Source organism: Cryptomeria japonica, unplaced genomic scaffold (assembly GCF_030272615.1).
Source record: "Cryptomeria japonica unplaced genomic scaffold, Sugi_1.0 HiC_scaffold_44, whole genome shotgun sequence".
Lineage (NCBI taxonomy): Eukaryota > Viridiplantae > Streptophyta > Pinopsida > Cupressales > Cupressaceae > Cryptomeria > Cryptomeria japonica.
The window spans coordinates 38,817-56,361 of NW_026728866.1; the positions used below are offsets into that span (position 1 = coordinate 38,817).

Genomic DNA, 17,545 nt, shown 5'->3' on the forward strand with positions numbered 1-17,545 from the left:
CATAATGAACATCATTGTTGGATGAAGATTTGGGGGGTTTAACTGCTCGTGAGGGTTTAACCCCATGATCCTTAGCATATTCCATGATGAGCATGATTAGCCCCTCATTGTTGCAGGAGCACCTAGGCCTTGAAAGGCCTCATGAAACTTTTTATGTTTTCTTTTGTTTTCAATGTTGTGCTAAGGTTGTATAAGGTCCAAGGGACCATTTGAAGTCATTATAAATCATATTGCAAGGCATTAAGCCATTTTTGTTCAATGTAGGTCCCTATAAGGTCCTAAGAAGGTCAAATGTGGTCAAAGAATAGAAAATGCTTAAGGAAAGGGTTTAAATGATGTAATAAGGCTTATTTATCTTATTCTAGTGTGTCTACGATGATACCAAGTAATTTTAAGTCATTTGGTCAAGTTTTGCAAAGTTGTCAAAAAAAGTTGCTATGTTGACAAAAGTTGTCATTTCAAAAAATTACAAAAAGGTTGTAAAGGGGAAGCCTAATGGTTATGATGGTTTGTGTTTTACTTATAGCTATCAAAAGAGGTTGTAAAAGGCTTATAAAACCAAGGATGGTCAAATCATGAGGGGTTGGTGTGTATTGAAAGAAGAAAATCAATAAAACTTTGAGGTTTCCTGCAATTTTTTGAGTATTCTCAATGTGACAGTCTGATATCAGTTGTTTTTTCTTCTTGGAAACTTATTAATTAGCATTTGAGATCACTTGAGAATGATATAGGGGGGAATCCATAGTATTTTTGTTTTGGTTTCATTTCTTTTCATTAAGTTTTGGAAGAGATATACCAAATTTTGTAAAAACTATTGAAAACCCTAGGTAGGGTAAACCATGACTTTGAAAATGTAATAAACCTCCATTTCATGTTGATCAAACGATAATATTTGGTGGAATGGAGGAAAATAGCAATTATTTTCATTTTTTTTTGGTTTCAGGGTCTCAAGTTAAGGTTGGCACGTGCAAAATGATGTCAAAATGCTTATTTGACAATGGTACAGTTTGGTAAAAATCTGATTCCTGTGTGTTACAGAGCTTTGTAATATTTTTTATTGAAGGATTATTGTTAAAATGTCACATGTATGGAAATAAAATTGATTCTACTTTCAGTTTTTTCAATTCTGATGGAATTTAATGTAAAAAAGAGCAAGTTATGATCATTTTTGTGAAAGCAGCCTGTTTAGAAAATGGTTTATCAGATCTGTAGTTAGAAAATGTGTTGGTACAGCTATGTATGGTCGAATAAGGACTTGAAACTTGGTGTATGGATATATTATGATGTTGTGAACAAAATTCCTTCTTATCAAAATAACTCATCTTATGATTTTAGGGGTCAAATGAGTCAATTTCTAAAAACTGCCATGTCTAGGTGAGTTCCAGTCACTACTGCTACGAGAATGTTGCAAAAAACTTTTATATGATTTTTTTATGTTCTTGGTGGCCATGTGTCATCTTTTAATGTGAAAATTATAATTCCAAAGTGTCTAAAGGTATTGACTTGTAGAGTTTGGCATTGTGAGATGAGTTTATGGACAAGTTGCATCCTCATAGGGAAGTGGTTTGTGTGAGTAGGATATAAGGGTTTGGCAAAGTCTGTGTGTTTTTGAGTCTCAATTTATCCTTAGACATATGTAATTAGCCTAATGAAATGTATTCCGAGGATTGGATTGAGTTTGTGAAGTTGATGTTTACTTTTGGTGGTTTGTGTAGCCTAGTGGTTTGAGAAAACCTATGTGTTTGAGGTGTGTTTAGGTGAGTGTTGCTACAAAAGAAATTTATATGTGTTTGAACCTGATATGAAGGGATGATTTTAGTCATGGACACGAGCCTTTGCATCACTCATGCAGAACAGGGTTATCACCATTTTTGGCATGATTCAACAAGCTATGCTGTCATAACATCCATCAAGAGTAATGTACCTCATAATCACTGCGGCCATCTCCGCCCAAAGTAATTTCAGGTCCTTCTTGTTATAGTCGCCGTCCTTCATATTTTTCACCCATTTCCTCTCGCTATCTTTGTCAAAGAAAGCCGCAATGGCTTCTTTCGCCGCGTTCATTTCTCTATAGAAATTGTTGCCTTCCATCTGCAAAGAAGATATCTCGGCAACGAAGGTTTCATCATTTCTAAACTCCACTCCAAACATTGTGAGGATGCCTTTCTCCAAACCATTCACAAAATCCTCTGTCACTTTCAGATCATTGCCATGAAGCCTCTCAAGATATGAAACAAGGACCCCATCAGTAATCTCCATCCATAGCCCTCTATTCTTTTCCCATTTCTCATAGGAGGTAGTTTCCATTATGTTCTTGTCACCTCCCATTAGAAAGTTATCTTTGCAACAATGGAATCATTATGAGATTTGCCTCTTTAAGATTACCAAGGTGTAGATATGTGAATCATGATGTGCCAAGTGTCTTAACAAGTGCAATTTATTTGAGTGTGTAATGTGTAATTGATTGTATAACTACCTTTTCCAAAGAATTAAGCCATCTCTTTAATCTCAACAAGCAAAGTGTGCCTTGGATAGTGGAGCTTAAGCCAACTCCTTGGAATGTGAACTCGTAGGTTATTTTTGGGGAGAATTTTGAAGGGGAAAATGGAATATGGGATGTATAGTTTTTCTACTTTTAATGGGTTGGGGACCTAACCAAGGATAGAAACTACCTTCTTAGACATGATAGCTCCTTTCAAAACTAACTTTTTGCATAGTGGCAAAAGTTGCATCTTTGTATGGGTAGCACCACATCTATTGCAAGAAATTGTGGGGTAGAGTAACTGATCAAATATCTCCCTTCACTTTCATAAGTAATAGACCCTAAGAACAACCTTATTTCTCCAAAAAAATCCCAGTTTAGGAAAGTTACAGCTCTTGGGTAAAGGAAATGTAAAAAGAACAAGCAGGTGACATTTGTCACCTTCCACTACTAATGTGGAATTCAAAGAAACGGGAAAAGGGAGTTAAGAAGAGGTTGGAGGGAGAGAGGAGGCTTATGATTTTGGTTTTTAAGTTTGAAAGTATACTTGCTTGGGGGGTGTTGGAGAAAGAGGAGGAGATTGCAAAAAGTTAGAGGGCCTTATTTTTGCACGTTGAATACTAATAGTTGGAGGTAGGTGGCCATAACTCCTTGTTAATTTAATGTTGTAGATATATGACAATGTGTAAATCCTTGTTAATTTAATGTTGTAGATATACAACAATGCACAATTTTTTAGTGAGCATACATCAAATGTGTTCTTGTGTTATCTCATGCATTGTGAATGTGTTAATGTTTAGCGAGCATGTGTATGTGTGTTTTTACATTATCCCATGTATTGCAAATGTTGGTGTTGTGTTTTCGAGGGTGTGAAGGAAATGGTCACCCTTGGGAGGGAAGAGCAACCTTGAGGCTTAGAGAGGAGCGACCAATATAGCTGGTTGAGAACTCCTCTCATGAAGAGCAAGCAATAGAAAGTGTATGAGTACCCTAAGTGCATGTTTTGTAGGATTGGGTATTAAATTTCTAGGGGTATGAGTACCCCTTGTTCATATGAAAGGAAATGTGTTGGTAGTATATGTGCATAGACATTATGGAAGGAAGGGGCATGAGTACCCTTGGTATTATTAGAAGAATGGGCTAAATTGGATGGAAGCTATCGGTCTTGGAAGGGTGTATTCATGATGTTTCCCTTTCTTTTGCATGTTGGATCAGTGTGCTTGAGTGTAAACTAGTTTATCTCTAGTCTTCCAACTTAGGGGTGGCCTATCTTTAGTCCTATGGCTTGGAGGTCATCTCCCATGGTTTGATGGAAAATATGGCATATTTTGTGTAGATAAAGAAATCTCGAACCTTCAAGATGGAGTGGGATTCGCGTAAGCAAATTAGTTGGTTTTTCGATTGGGATTCACCTTAGTAAATTTTTAGGGTATTAAACACATCAAAGTGTTACAACATTCCCAACAAGAGATGAGATGCATCCATAGGTGTACCATCACATATGATCTCATTTTTATATAAACCCATTTGCAAACCCATTAAGCAATATTTATTTACTAGTAATTGATGTTTCTTTTGTAACCACCATCAACATTTACTTTACAAAACATTCCTTCAAATTTGCATATAATTTTAAAAAGGCTCCTTTATACCGACTTGTTCTCATGCATCTAGTTTCATTAATATTATTTAAAAAAAATAAGAGCTTATACCCCCTTTAGCTCCTTTGCATGTTTGGTTGATGTGCCATTTTGTTCATTTGCTTGAGCTAGGTTGTTTCTAGCCATGACGACTTGTACCTTTTATCTCATTTCTTGTGATAACATGATTTCTATGTAGGTTTTTTTTTAAGGTTTTATCCTAACCTGTTCCTTTTTAATTTCTAGTTTTTCCTTGTTCGATGGTTTTTGCTTCATTATTGTTTTATTGTCATTTGTTAGGTATTTTGTTAGTGTTTCTTGTTTTTATTTATTTATCATTTGGCTTCATCACTATTTTTCTAATGCTCTCCTTCTTGTGTGTTATATTAGGACATTATCTAATGCATGTTTTCTTTCATTGTAAGATTTAACATTTGGCTTACATAGTCAGGGGTTAGTTTGAAGACAAAAACGCAACTATGACACATGTGAATTTCCTTGGAACTTGTGCATAATTTATAATGCATGTGTTCCTAGTCTATGATATTTCTACAACTTCCATATTGTATGTGCTAATTTTGTGATACATGTGCCTATTTTACCATATATGCCCTATATGTTGGTAAATATGTCACTTCTTTATCTTTCTAGCCTTAGTTCTAGGTAATTGCACGACTAAATTTTTTGGTGTTATGAATTAGATTATATTGAAGATATCTCAAAATATAACTTGTAGGTTCATATGACATAGATATTTACTAAAAAATACTAACTTATGGTTTATACAACATTACAAGAATATTACTTTTATCAAACCCCCCCTTTCTTTTAATGTGTATCATATATTTTCTTACTTTATTAGAGTTGAATTTGAGGAGTTAAATTAACCATACACTTTGATTTTGGTTTTATAATTACCAAGCGTCTAAGTTCAATTCCAAACTATTACTTGTGTGTGTTCTCCCCTCACATTCTAGGGTGATCTTGGGGGTAAAAAATAAGTGTTAATTTCTTTTATTTTAATGAGGTATAATTAGGGATTTCATCACCCTAAGGGATAACCTAAACTATACACTCTTGTAGGGTATAAAAATAGGGAAAATAAAAGTTATACCCTGAAGGATCCATTGTCCTAACTAGAGCACATTTCCGTCTATCCAAATCTATTAGATCTTGATAGTGTTGGTCACAATTTTTTTTAGTTTTGAATCCCAAAATATATACCTCTTACTAAGCACCATGGATATCAAATTCAAGGGAAGCTTTTAACCAGTTTATAATCATATAAGGAACATTTTAATCAATTATTGAGGTAGATAAAATGGCCTTCACTTCTATCTCTAATAAATCAATGGAGAATTCCCTAAATAGTTAGAAGAAATATAACCACAAATGTTAAACACATAATCTAACCCAAAACACACCCATTGCATAGTGGATCCCTATTTTGATTATATACATTTCTTTATTTGCATCATGTCTCATTGGGTTGCGCGACAACCAACATTAGAAAGGCTCCAAGGAAATGCAATTTCATGTGCAACTTTAAAAGGGTTATAGGGATGTGCTACAATGATGATTACAGTACCAATTGTACACCGATCATATTCAAATTTCCTTCTTGTGCAACTACACCTTTGAGGAGATCAATTGTCTTGTACAATATATAAATGATGTAAAAGTCCACCATATTTACATTCAAGTATCAATGTGACATCTTGGAAATTATAAGGATTATAACTAGAGTTTGGTATTCAAAAAATGGAAATCTAGGGTTTTACATGAAAAATAATGCAGTATAACTGTCACCAAACATAACCTACATTGAAATTTCATTTATAGATGTGTTTAGCATAGATCTTTACTTTTACATAGATTAAGGAGGTTGTTTTGCCAAAAATGTGAAATTTGAAATTCAAATCAGAAAGTGACAAGCGTACAATTTTGTACTTGGTTTGATATAGAATACAAGTTAGATCAAGGTAGAAACAACTAAATGGAGGTATATGATTAGAGAAGTGTGATAGTTAGGTAGTTAAAATGAATTTAGTGTTGTGTCTATTGTCAATAGACTGTTCAATGATAAATGTATAGAGATATTTGTGCTTAGAAATAGATAATGAGGCTAGTACAATGAGCCCAAATTCACACAACATTGTGTCATTTGTGATTGTGTATTTGTGTTAATATATTAGCTCAAAATAGGGATAAAATTAAATGAGAAATGACATGGGTATGCAAATTTTTCCATTATGCTATTGTACAATTAACTTTACTTATGCTATGCACACACATTTTGGCCAAGAAGTGATATTTTAAGAATTTTATCTTTTTCACATGTTGATTTTGCAAATTTATTTAATATGATAAATAATTTATCTTTTAAAAAATATACATATCACCCTAACATTTAAATAAACTAGCAAAACAATAAAAGTAAGTACTATATAGTGTAAAACATAATTACCAAATCAAACACTTGTACATTTACGTCCTCATAACATGCATCTCTTTTTTTATAAAACCTTAAAACATGCATTTTTGTTATAATATGAATTTAATTTATAAAGAAAGTGCACTTTTGTATGAAAGCTAATTGAAACTCAAATTTAATTATTCTTGTAAATTTCATTACAATGTGCTTTCTTGGAAAGTATTTATATTCATAAGATGTAAGAGGTAAAATTGAAATTACAATTTCACACTTTATCAAATACATTACCATGTTTGGTATTATTTAGTTCTAGATGATAAATGAATGAAAGTACAACTAGTGTTCCAATTATTTCAGCATGGCCTTCTCAAAATTTTGAGAGATTGTACGTTCTTGAAGGATATGAATTCCCATATACCTGCACATATTGCATGATCAACATGTACCATTAATGTTATATATTGAGAGAATTAAAAAATAAATAATCTAATTAAATTATTAAGCTAAATAGATACCTTTCAAGCATCATGGTTTTGGCTTGTGGGTTGGTACCAAGGGAATCCTTATAGATCGAGCCATCCACAACCCTGAGATTATCAACACCTTTCACCATATATCTTTTATTAACCACTAAACCAGCTTGACAACTTCCATCGTAATGGTAAAATGTCCCCAGTGCTTCTTTTCAGAGCTTGGCCAAGGCATCATCATTTGATTGATTCTTTGGTAATGCTATTCCGAGGAATTGAAGTGTTTCCAGAAATTTCCACTATCAATAAATGCAAACTCTTGAATAGAAGATGACATACTTAGATTAACCATTACTTTTATACCTTTCACACATTTTTGTAGATCAAGAGAGTGCGAATAGTAGCTGTAACGAACATAGGGATTATCTCGAGGATCTACACTTTTCAGCCAAAGGTCACCCCTTGATAAGGGAAATGCCAACTTAATATCAAGAACAACTAAATATTGTGTATTTGTGCCATTATTCCATTGGATAAGGCTACCACTTTCAATGTAATTTTATGAATTGTCTAAAATCCCCACTACTTGTGTATAAGAATATTCAAGTGGGTTTGAGGATACTATAGTGAAGCCATCACTAGGATTATCTTGAACTTTTTTGAGATTTAAAGAATTTTACGTCGGCCTCTGCTTAAAATGATTTCAAGCTCATGAACAAATAAATATAAATAGTCTATTCCCTTGTAAAATGAGCACTTAACATAAAGGATAAACCTTACGTGCAGGACCACGAGGGGCCAAAAAGTGGTGATATTCTTACTAAAGTTCTGATTGATAGGTCGATTGAAAAATATCTATAAATTTCTAACGGTATCACATTTTTTGAATCAGAAACATGCGTCACATTCTATTCTTTATATATTATAGGATTAGAAAAAAGAAAAATTGAATTTCATAAAGTTTTGACCAAGTTATGGTGCTCAAACATACGAGTGTTTTATGTTTTTAAAAAGTTATAGTAAAAAAATCATAACTAATTATTTATATAAAAAAAAATACAAAAAATTATGTATCACATCCAGACATGAGTCTCCTACTTATACTAAAATATTATAAAATATTTTTATGATTTGATTATGATTACGATGGTTTGACAGACACTCGCTTCTTATCTTTTCCTTCAAATTTATGTACTGCTGCATTGAAATTTCAAATTTTAGTCACCTAGATTTTTAATTTTTTTAAAAAGAAGTATTAGGTTAGAAACTAGATTCAATTTGATACAAATTCTATTCTTACATATTTTTGAAATAATGTTGGTAGCTTATTCAAATTTTTATGTCAAGTTGCCTAACTCTGTTTTGTTTTTTTTCATTGCCACTTAAGGGCATGTTTGGCCCACCATGAACCTGCACATACCCAACTACCTTTGGTCAATGCGGAGTTTTGACCACAAAACAATGATAGTGATAACATGATGTATTATACTATCCCTATAACATTGTGTCACTAACACGATGTATTATGTATTACTGCAACTACACTTTTTCTGAGCCAGGCCAGTTTGTCCAATGCCTTCACCACTTTATGACCCATGTCTTCTTTGTCTAATTCCACAACCAAGAAAACTCCCAATTGTCTTCTTTGTGGCCTTAGACTAAATGCCTTTACTAGCTACATGCTTGTACAACTTGCACACATACAATCAAATCTACTCAACTAATTGCTAGTATGATACAACACCATCTCAATGAATCTAATCTTCCTCTGGGGCACTAATTCTCCTACATCTCCACCCACTACTATATCTGTTCACATCAATGACAATTCAATGCCAACAATTCTGACTCATCATCGGAAATACCAACATCATCTTTAACATAATAGGATTTCTTATTGAATTTTCTTTATTTTCTTTAAACTTTTGTGTTGTTCCTCTGTTTGGACATCTAGATGCATAATGACCAATCTTTCCACACTTAAAAAATTTAAGAGGTAACACACCTTTATACTTGTTGGTTCCTCTCTTTAGCTTTCTTACAAATTTTTGCTTCCATTTCATCCAGGATCTCATCATCTGAATTTTCATCCATATCTTTCGGGGTTTCAAAGGCTATCTCAGTTATTGCTTTGTCTTTGCCAAACTTCCTCATCCCGAATGTAGTCAAGGTGCCATACAATCATTCCCTGGTGAACTTGGAGGGATCATAAGTTTCTTCAATGGAAGAAATCTTGTCATTGTAACACTCTAGTAAAGTCTTCATAATATTTTCCATCATATCCTTATCATCCAAGGTGTCGCTAAGATCTTTGATGTCATTCACTACACCGTCAACATTCTGAAAATAACTTGTTATGTCTTCACCTTCTTTCATCCTTAAGTTCTCATATCTGCCTTTAGCAGTCTGCATGTTAGCTAGTTTATCTCTATAATTTCCTTCATAGCCATGTTTTTCAATCATTTCCAAACTTCATAAGCAATATCGAATGGAACAACCTTCACCAATTTAGTTTAGATAGAGCATTAAAGATAGCATACATTTCTTGTTCATTTTCTTCAGAGGCTTCAATCTCATCTGAGGTAGTAGGTCCATTTGCTGGCTTCACATACTTAGTCTCCATATCTTTCCGGCTCTTGTAACTCAGAGAAATCAAATGTCCTCTCATCTTCACTCTCCTGAAACTATAGCCGGATTCTTCAAAGGTAGGAATAGTCAGTTTATGTTCCATCAAATCTCCTCGAGTGGTTAGTCTCACTTTCTAGGAACCAAAGCTCTGATATAATCATGCAACTAACTTGAATACTTTCAACAAGCTTTGATACCAATTGTGGTTAGTCTCACTTTCTAGGAACCAAAGTCTTGATACCAATTGTGATGCAACGATACAGGATATGGGATACTCAATGATGATAAAAAATAAAATTTATAAATTCTTGAAACATAAAAAATAAAGTTTAAGAATTCTTGAAACCACAACATAAGAAGAAAATGTCAAAAAATATTTAGCAGGCTTTCGGGTATGTTGACCCCTTGTATTTTCTTTTATTTTGTTGTTGGCTAGATATTAATTTGCGTATAGTTCTCTCCTAGTGTTGGTTTCTTTTTTGTTAAGGCTTTTGAGGTCCCTTCAAAACCCTTTTTACTCTAATAAAAAATATAGGAATAAAATATAATTTTTTTCACTTAATTTTTGGGGTTTAGATATTTGGGATACCTCATGTCATTGGGAATGAGAATTGACAATGTCTAGTAGCTTGCCAAAAAATTGAAATGGTGAGAAAGGATGTAGAAAATGGGGAAACAATTCTTAGTGGTCAAAGAAATTGTAGAAGGTTAAATCTGAAATCCCATAGACAAGAATTGATTATGGATAATGAATTTAAAAGTAAGGATTCCAAAAAATAAAGAAAACAATTCTTTTAAATTGAAAATTTGGCACAAAATATATGAAGACAAGAGAAACTCGCATCAGTTTTCATTCAATGGGTGAAAGGAAAGAATTTACTCTATATAAAACATAGTCTAAAAATTACAATACAAAGCAACCATATTTTACTAATAAGGGTTCAAGGATCAAGAGGGCTCAGACAGTTTAGGAAAAAATAGTCTAAAGGTTCAAACTCTACAAAATTGAAGAATTAGGAAGTTGAAAGAAATGACTTGGAAAAGGAAAAATAACTTAGAAAATTTTAAAACTTTATGGATAACCAGATGTAGGTACGAGTAAAATAAAGAAACACATTCAAATCTAAAGACACACATAGAATCTCGTCCAAGGCTATAAATTGACTAAATCACTCATACTTTAAATATTATTTCTCTTCCCTATTTCTTTTGAAAATAAAACAATATAGAATTAAATATTTGAAGGAAACGAAATTGTCAAGATTTTGCATGAGATATATTTAAGGGCAATGTTAATAAATCTTTGGGTTCTAGTGGTATTTTTCATTTCATTTTATTTGTCTTTCCTCTTAGTACAAAGGACTATCATTCACATGTAGGGCTAGCTTAAGTATATTTCCTTTTGTCACAAAGTGTGTAATGGAATCATTTTATTTGACACGTACACTAGATTAAATGTCTGCTTATTTAAACATAATGTAATATTCAATATTTGTTTTATTTTATAAGCATACATTCAATTTGGGATTCTGTCGAGGCACATATTTATCATATAAATATGCTCAGGTCTATAATTTAGCAAATTTGAACATATTTTATCCGTATCTATGGCATTAAGAAATGAAGAAACTATTGTAAACGACCTACCTCTATCAAAGACAAGTTGGATGAAAGAGTCAATCTCCATCAAACTAAATCCATCTATAATATAGTTGCCAAAAAAATAATTTTTTTTGCATGGACTTGTAACCTTATAAACTATTCCCAAGAGGAAAATATTAAATTTACTATGTGGAACACCATTGTGATCCAATTATAAGTATTGGGATCCTCTTCCTTGAAAACGTGTTTCTCCTTTTTTTGTGACGTTCCATTGACCCATATATATATATACATATATATATATATATATATATATATATATATATATATATATATATATATATATATATATATATATATATATATATATATATATATATATATATATATATATATATATATCTGTGTGCGCGCGCGTGTGTGTGTGTAATTAAGCATTCAAATTTTATTCTAAAATTTCTTAAAAAATATGTCATGTTAATATTTATGAAAATAAAAATTATAAACATAACTTACGTTAAAATTTCCTCACTATTTTAAGTTAATTTGAAATTTAAAATATAAATATCACTTTTAGCTTGTGAAGTTGGCAATTCCTTCATAAATGCGTCTAGCGTAGATCTTTACTTTTACATGGACAAAGGAGGTTGATTTACCAAAAATATGAAATTTTAAATTCAAATTGGAAAGAGACAAGTTTACAATTATGTACTTGCCTTGATATAGAATATAAGTTAGATCTAGGTAGAAAGAACCGAAATGAAGGTATATGTTTAGAGAAGTGAGATAACAATGTAGGTAAAATGAATTTAGTGGCGTGTCTATTGTTAATATATTATTTAATGCTAAGTTTATATAGATATTTGTGTTTACAAATAGGTCATGAGGCTAGTAAAATGAGCCCAAATTCACACACTATTGTGTCATTTGCGATTGGGTATTTGTATTAATATATTTGTTCAAAATAGGCATAAAACTAAATGACAAATGGCATGAGTATGCAGAATTTGTGATCATACTATTGTACAATTCATTTTAGTTATGTTATGCACAAACATTTTGGCCAAGAAGTGATATTGTAATAATTTTATCCTTTTCACATGTTCATTTCGTAAATTTATTTAACATGATTTTCTTAAAAAATCTACATCTCACCATAACATATAATTAAACCAACAAAACAAAAAAAGAAGTACTATATAGTGTAAAAAATAAATACCAAATTAAACACTTCCACATTTACATCATCATATAACAATAAATTATAAGAAAAATTATGTATTCCTTTATTTATAAAACCTTGGAACATGTTTTTTTGTTATAATATAAATTCAATTAAAAAAGAAAGTGCACTTTTGTATGAAAGTTAATCAAAGCTCAAATTAAATTTATTCTTGTAAATTTCATAACAATGTGCTGTCTTGGAAAATATTTATGTTGATAGGAAATAAGAGGTAAAATTGAATTATTTACAATTTCACACTTTATCAAAAACATTACCATGTTTGGTATTATTTAGTTCTATGATAAATGAATGTGAGCACAACAAGCGTGCCAATTATTTCAGCATGGTCTTCTCATAGTTTTAAGAGATTGTGCGTTCTTGAAGGATATGAATTCCCATATACCTGCACATATTGCATGATCAAAATGTATTGTTAATGTTATATTTTGTGAGAATCGAAAAAGAAATAATGCAATAAAATTTTTAATAAAAATAAATACCTTCCAAGCATCATGGTTGTGGCTTGTGGGTTGGTACCAGGGGAATCCTTATAAATTGAGCCATCCACAACTCTGAGATTATCAACACCTTTCACCAGATATCTTTCATTAACCACTAAACCAGCTTGACAACCTCCATGATAATGGTTAAATGTCCCTAGTGCCTCTTTGCAAAGCTTCGCCAAGGCATCATCATTTGATTGATTCTTTGGTAATGCTATTCCAAGGAATTGGAGTGTTTTGGAATTTCCACTATCAGTAAATGCAAACTCTTGGATAGAACATGACATACTCAGATTAACCATTACTTTTATACCTTTCACACATCTTTGTAGATCAAGAGAGTGTGAATAGTAGTTGTAACGAACATAGGGGTTATCTCGAGGGTCTACGCTTTTAAGCCAAAGATCACCCCTTGATAAGGGAAATGCCAACTTAATATCAAGAACACCTAAATATTGTGTATTTGTACCATTATTCCGTTGGACAAGGCTACCACTTTCGATGTAATTTTGTGAATTGTCTAAAATGCCCGCTAATTGCGAATAAGAATCTTCAAGTGGTTTCGAGGATACTATAGTAAAGGGTGCACTAGGATTATCTTGAACTTGTTTACCTACAAAAGGTGAATCTAAAAGAGCAGGAATATTCATTTCTTTGAGTTGTCTTTTTGGACCAATTCCGCTTAAGAGGAGAAGTTGAGTGCTACCTATGCTTCCTGCTGACAAAATCACCTCACTATTGATTGACAATTGATTAAGTAAAATTTGATAAATGAGACCATCATTATTGCTTCTGAACTCCACTCCGCTAGCCTTTGGCTTTCCTGCAATATAGATTGTTGATAATATTACATGCATACACATAGATAGATATATGAAATATATTTATGAATATTTTGTAAAAGAATAAAAGGAATACTCATCAAAGTAAAGTAGGGTAGGGGAATTCTGAAAGCAAAATATGCATTGGTACCTGATCCCAAACTGAAGAGTATTCTGCTGGCAGTAGCATTGAGAAGAACTACAATATTTTCTGGATTTGCATACTGGAGTAGATCTGCGGCTGTATGTCTCTTTCCATTCTCGTCAAAGATTGAGCCACTGATCTTGGTGCCAACCAAATGATCGAAAGTGTGGCCGTTGTAAGGAAGAACTCCAGCTTGAAGAAGCCCATCCTTGGTAGCAGAATTCCAAGTAGAAAGCTTGTATTGTTGGAAGGCATTCAACCGTTCTACCCATTCATATGACTCATCTACAAGTTTCTCATCCCACTTTATTTTCCGAATATATTCAGTGCTCGCCCTGCTGTAGACTCCACCGTTGATGGCTGATCCGCCTCCTAAAACTCTCGCCCGTACCAACTGCACTCCATCTTCTGAGACAAACCCCTGCGCTACGTTGGGATTAGTTGTGGGAGACCCTCTGAAATCCTCCACATCGGGAATTCCGTAAGGAGAGTCTCCCCTCTCCAATACTAAAACAGAGTAGTGCTGTGAGAGAGTTGCTGCCAGGGGACATCCCGCTGTACCTCCTCCAACCACAATGTAATCATATGATCTTGAAGCTGCCTTTTGAGCATCTGCTGTCATAAACGAATATGGGTACTCTGCAGTTGCACACAGAATCGTCAATGTCAAAAACAATCCTATGCTAAGAAACAACTATATTGATTCCAAACAAAAGTTTTTACCCACCCGGATTAGATGTTGCTGCTTCTGAACAGAATTGATGTGTAAACATCAGCAGGCATGAAATCAGAAGAAATAATTTCTCCATACTGAATGTTGTGATTAACCAGTCTAATTCTTCTTCGAATGAATGTTTTGTGATGTATTTGCAATCGTTGCACCTATTTATAGATATCGTCTTTGAAATAGAATAAGAACAGTTCACGCGTATCTATCCATATGGATAGTATCGAGAATTTTCTATGCATATTTATCCAAATTTTATATTGTCCTTGGTGGTTTTGTCAAACAAATCCCGTGATTGAAAAGTTCAAATTAGAAAATGAAATAAATTTTGTCAACCAATTATTGTTGAATTATCATCCCTCCACTGTCTTCGGTTTAATTAAAACAATAAAATAATGGACCATCTTGCATAAGAGTCTTTTACCAAGTCCAGTCAGGGGCAAGTGGAAATGTAACCTGTCTGTCTTGCAGCCTTGACGGTTTCATTCGTAATTTTGTACATATTAACATATGGTCAACGTCTATCTACGTTTATACATATTAACATACGGTCAGCCAGACTTGTTGCAACACATATTGAATGCTCCAATTGTGCAAGATTCTCTTTCTACAAGAATTGATAATGCAAAGAGTCACCCTCAATTAAGATGTTTGAAATTTGAAAGGATTTAGTCAACAAGAGACCTTGGAGAAGGGAGAAGGGCATGTGCTTCTGCCATATTATTATAACCATCCAGGAATGGAAGTACTGAAGCTACAAGAATATTTCCTTTATGACCACCTGCTTTGCGTGCATTGTGTTTGGTTGCCCCATTAAAGTTTAACTTTAACTTCCCTTTCAGAGGACGAATCCAACTGATTTTTAATCTATCTATTGTTCTTTTGGGGGGTTGGAAAGAGCTTCCCGTAAAAGGGAGATTAATGTGTTCCCAGGATTGAAGGATTTTTTAATCCCAATCTGAAAATGAAGAGTTGATTGATTTGGATTTTGCTACATATGCATTTACTACTTCTGAAATAGAAGTGTCAATTTTTTGCAAGACCCGAGATAAGCTTGAAGGTTCCTATCTAAAGATCCTCTTGTTTCTTTCCCACTAGGTGATCATAGGAGGCATGAATTTCCAGATGCAAGAAAAAAATGATTGATGATAGAGTGAAGGCCAATTTGTGAATATATCCCAGAGATTCTCTGATAAGGGATAAATCCAATTCATTTTATTAATGATGTGAGCCCAACAGGACTGTGCAAAGGAACATTGTAATAGAAGGTGATCCACATCCTCTTGAGCCTATCCACAAAGAACACATCAAAAAGGATCAATAATCCCAAGTTTGATTAATTTGTCTTTTGTTAGAATCCTCCAAGCAAAGCATCCATCTTTAGGATGGTCAACTTCATTCCAACAGAATGAAAATAACCTTTGAGGTTGTGCTTGCTGGTCTTGACTGATAAGGGAGTTGTAACATATTCTTTAGAGCTTCAACTCAATCTCAATGCTTGGAGAATATGAGTTACGATTTGCAATTCCAAAATGCTCCAAAAGATTGATGGCGTATATAATTTGAATTGTAAAGATGCTAAAACCAAATTATCAAAACTCAAGTCTTAGGAAATAATGTAGGAGGCCTAATTGGCTGGCAAACTAGATGTTCACACCTAATAACTTACAAAAATTGAGGCTACACCATATATAATTTTTCATCCAAGTTCTCATTCAAGAAGACAGTTTTCACATCAATTTGATACATATTCTAACTAGATTGAATAGTTATAGATGAGAATTTTTTTTGGGACTTGTAATGTCCACACATAGGACAATTATGCAAGTTAATTTAACTTATTGATAATTTATAATTAAAATATAATCCTATTGTTGCTATATAAATAGTTATAAGGTGAGGTTGTCCGTATAACTGCGAGTGGTATCTTATCTTGTGAATGTTATAGATGGATTTTTTTTGATTGAGATAAACGGGTTTTACAGGGACCCGAAACCCAAAGTTAAAGAGCACAACAAACATAAGAAGTCGCTAACTAGTCTGTAACCAATGACATAACAACCACAGAAACAGTGGCCAAACCTACACAGCAAAAAAAAAAAAAGAACAAGAAAAAACTTAAAGTTACTCACTCGACCAGAGATTACTTCATCTTCGAATTCTTTTGAGTCACACTCTTATTGATGTCCTCGAGCTCATCCATGATGAACATCATTGTTGGACGAAGATTTGGGGGGTTTAACCGCTCGTGAGGGTTTAACCCCATGATCGTTTGCATATTCCATGATGAGCATGATTAGCCCCTCATTGGTGCAGTAGCACCTAGGCCTTGAAAGGCGTCATTAAAGTTTTTATGTTTTGTTTTGTTTTCAATGTTGTGCTAAGGTTGTATAAGGTCCAAGGGACCATTTGAAGTCATTATAAATCATATTTTAAGGCATTAAGCCATTTTTGTTCAATGTAGGTCCCTATAAGGTCCTAAGAAGGTCAAATATGGTCAAAGAATAGAAAATGCTCAAGGAAAGGTTGAAAATGATGTAATAAGGCTTATTTATCCTATTCTATGGTGTCCAAGCTGATACCAAGTAATTTAAAGTCATTTGGTCAAGTTTTGTAAAGTTGTAAAAAAAAGTTGTTATGTTGACAAAAGTTGTCATTTCAAAAAATTGCAAAAAGGCTGTAAAGGGGAAGCCTAATGGTTATGATGGTTTGTGTTTTATTTATAGCTATCAAAAGAGGTTTTAAAAGGCTTATAGAACTAGGGATGGTTGAATCATGAGGGGTTGGTGTGTATTGAAAGAAGAAAATCAATAAAAGTTTGAGGTTTCCTGCAATTTTCTAAGTATTCTCAATGTGACAGTTTGATAT

General features: G+C 33.1%; 1 protein-coding gene across 1 annotated transcript; it reads right to left on the reverse strand.

The window, feature by feature from the left end:
• Window positions 1-12,841: 12,841 nt before the first annotated feature.
• LOC131862523 ((R)-mandelonitrile lyase-like) lies at window positions 12,842-16,943 on the reverse strand. The gene is made up of 7 exons (XM_059214997.1): window positions 16,853-16,943; window positions 16,740-16,759; window positions 15,102-15,202; window positions 14,678-14,832; window positions 13,957-14,589; window positions 12,982-13,807; window positions 12,842-12,884 (listed from the first exon to the last, which is right to left on the reverse strand). Exons 1-7 carry the CDS (start codon window positions 16,941-16,943, stop codon window positions 12,842-12,844), a joined length of 1,869 nt encoding a protein of 622 aa, XP_059070980.1.
• Window positions 16,944-17,545: the final 602 nt, after the last annotated feature.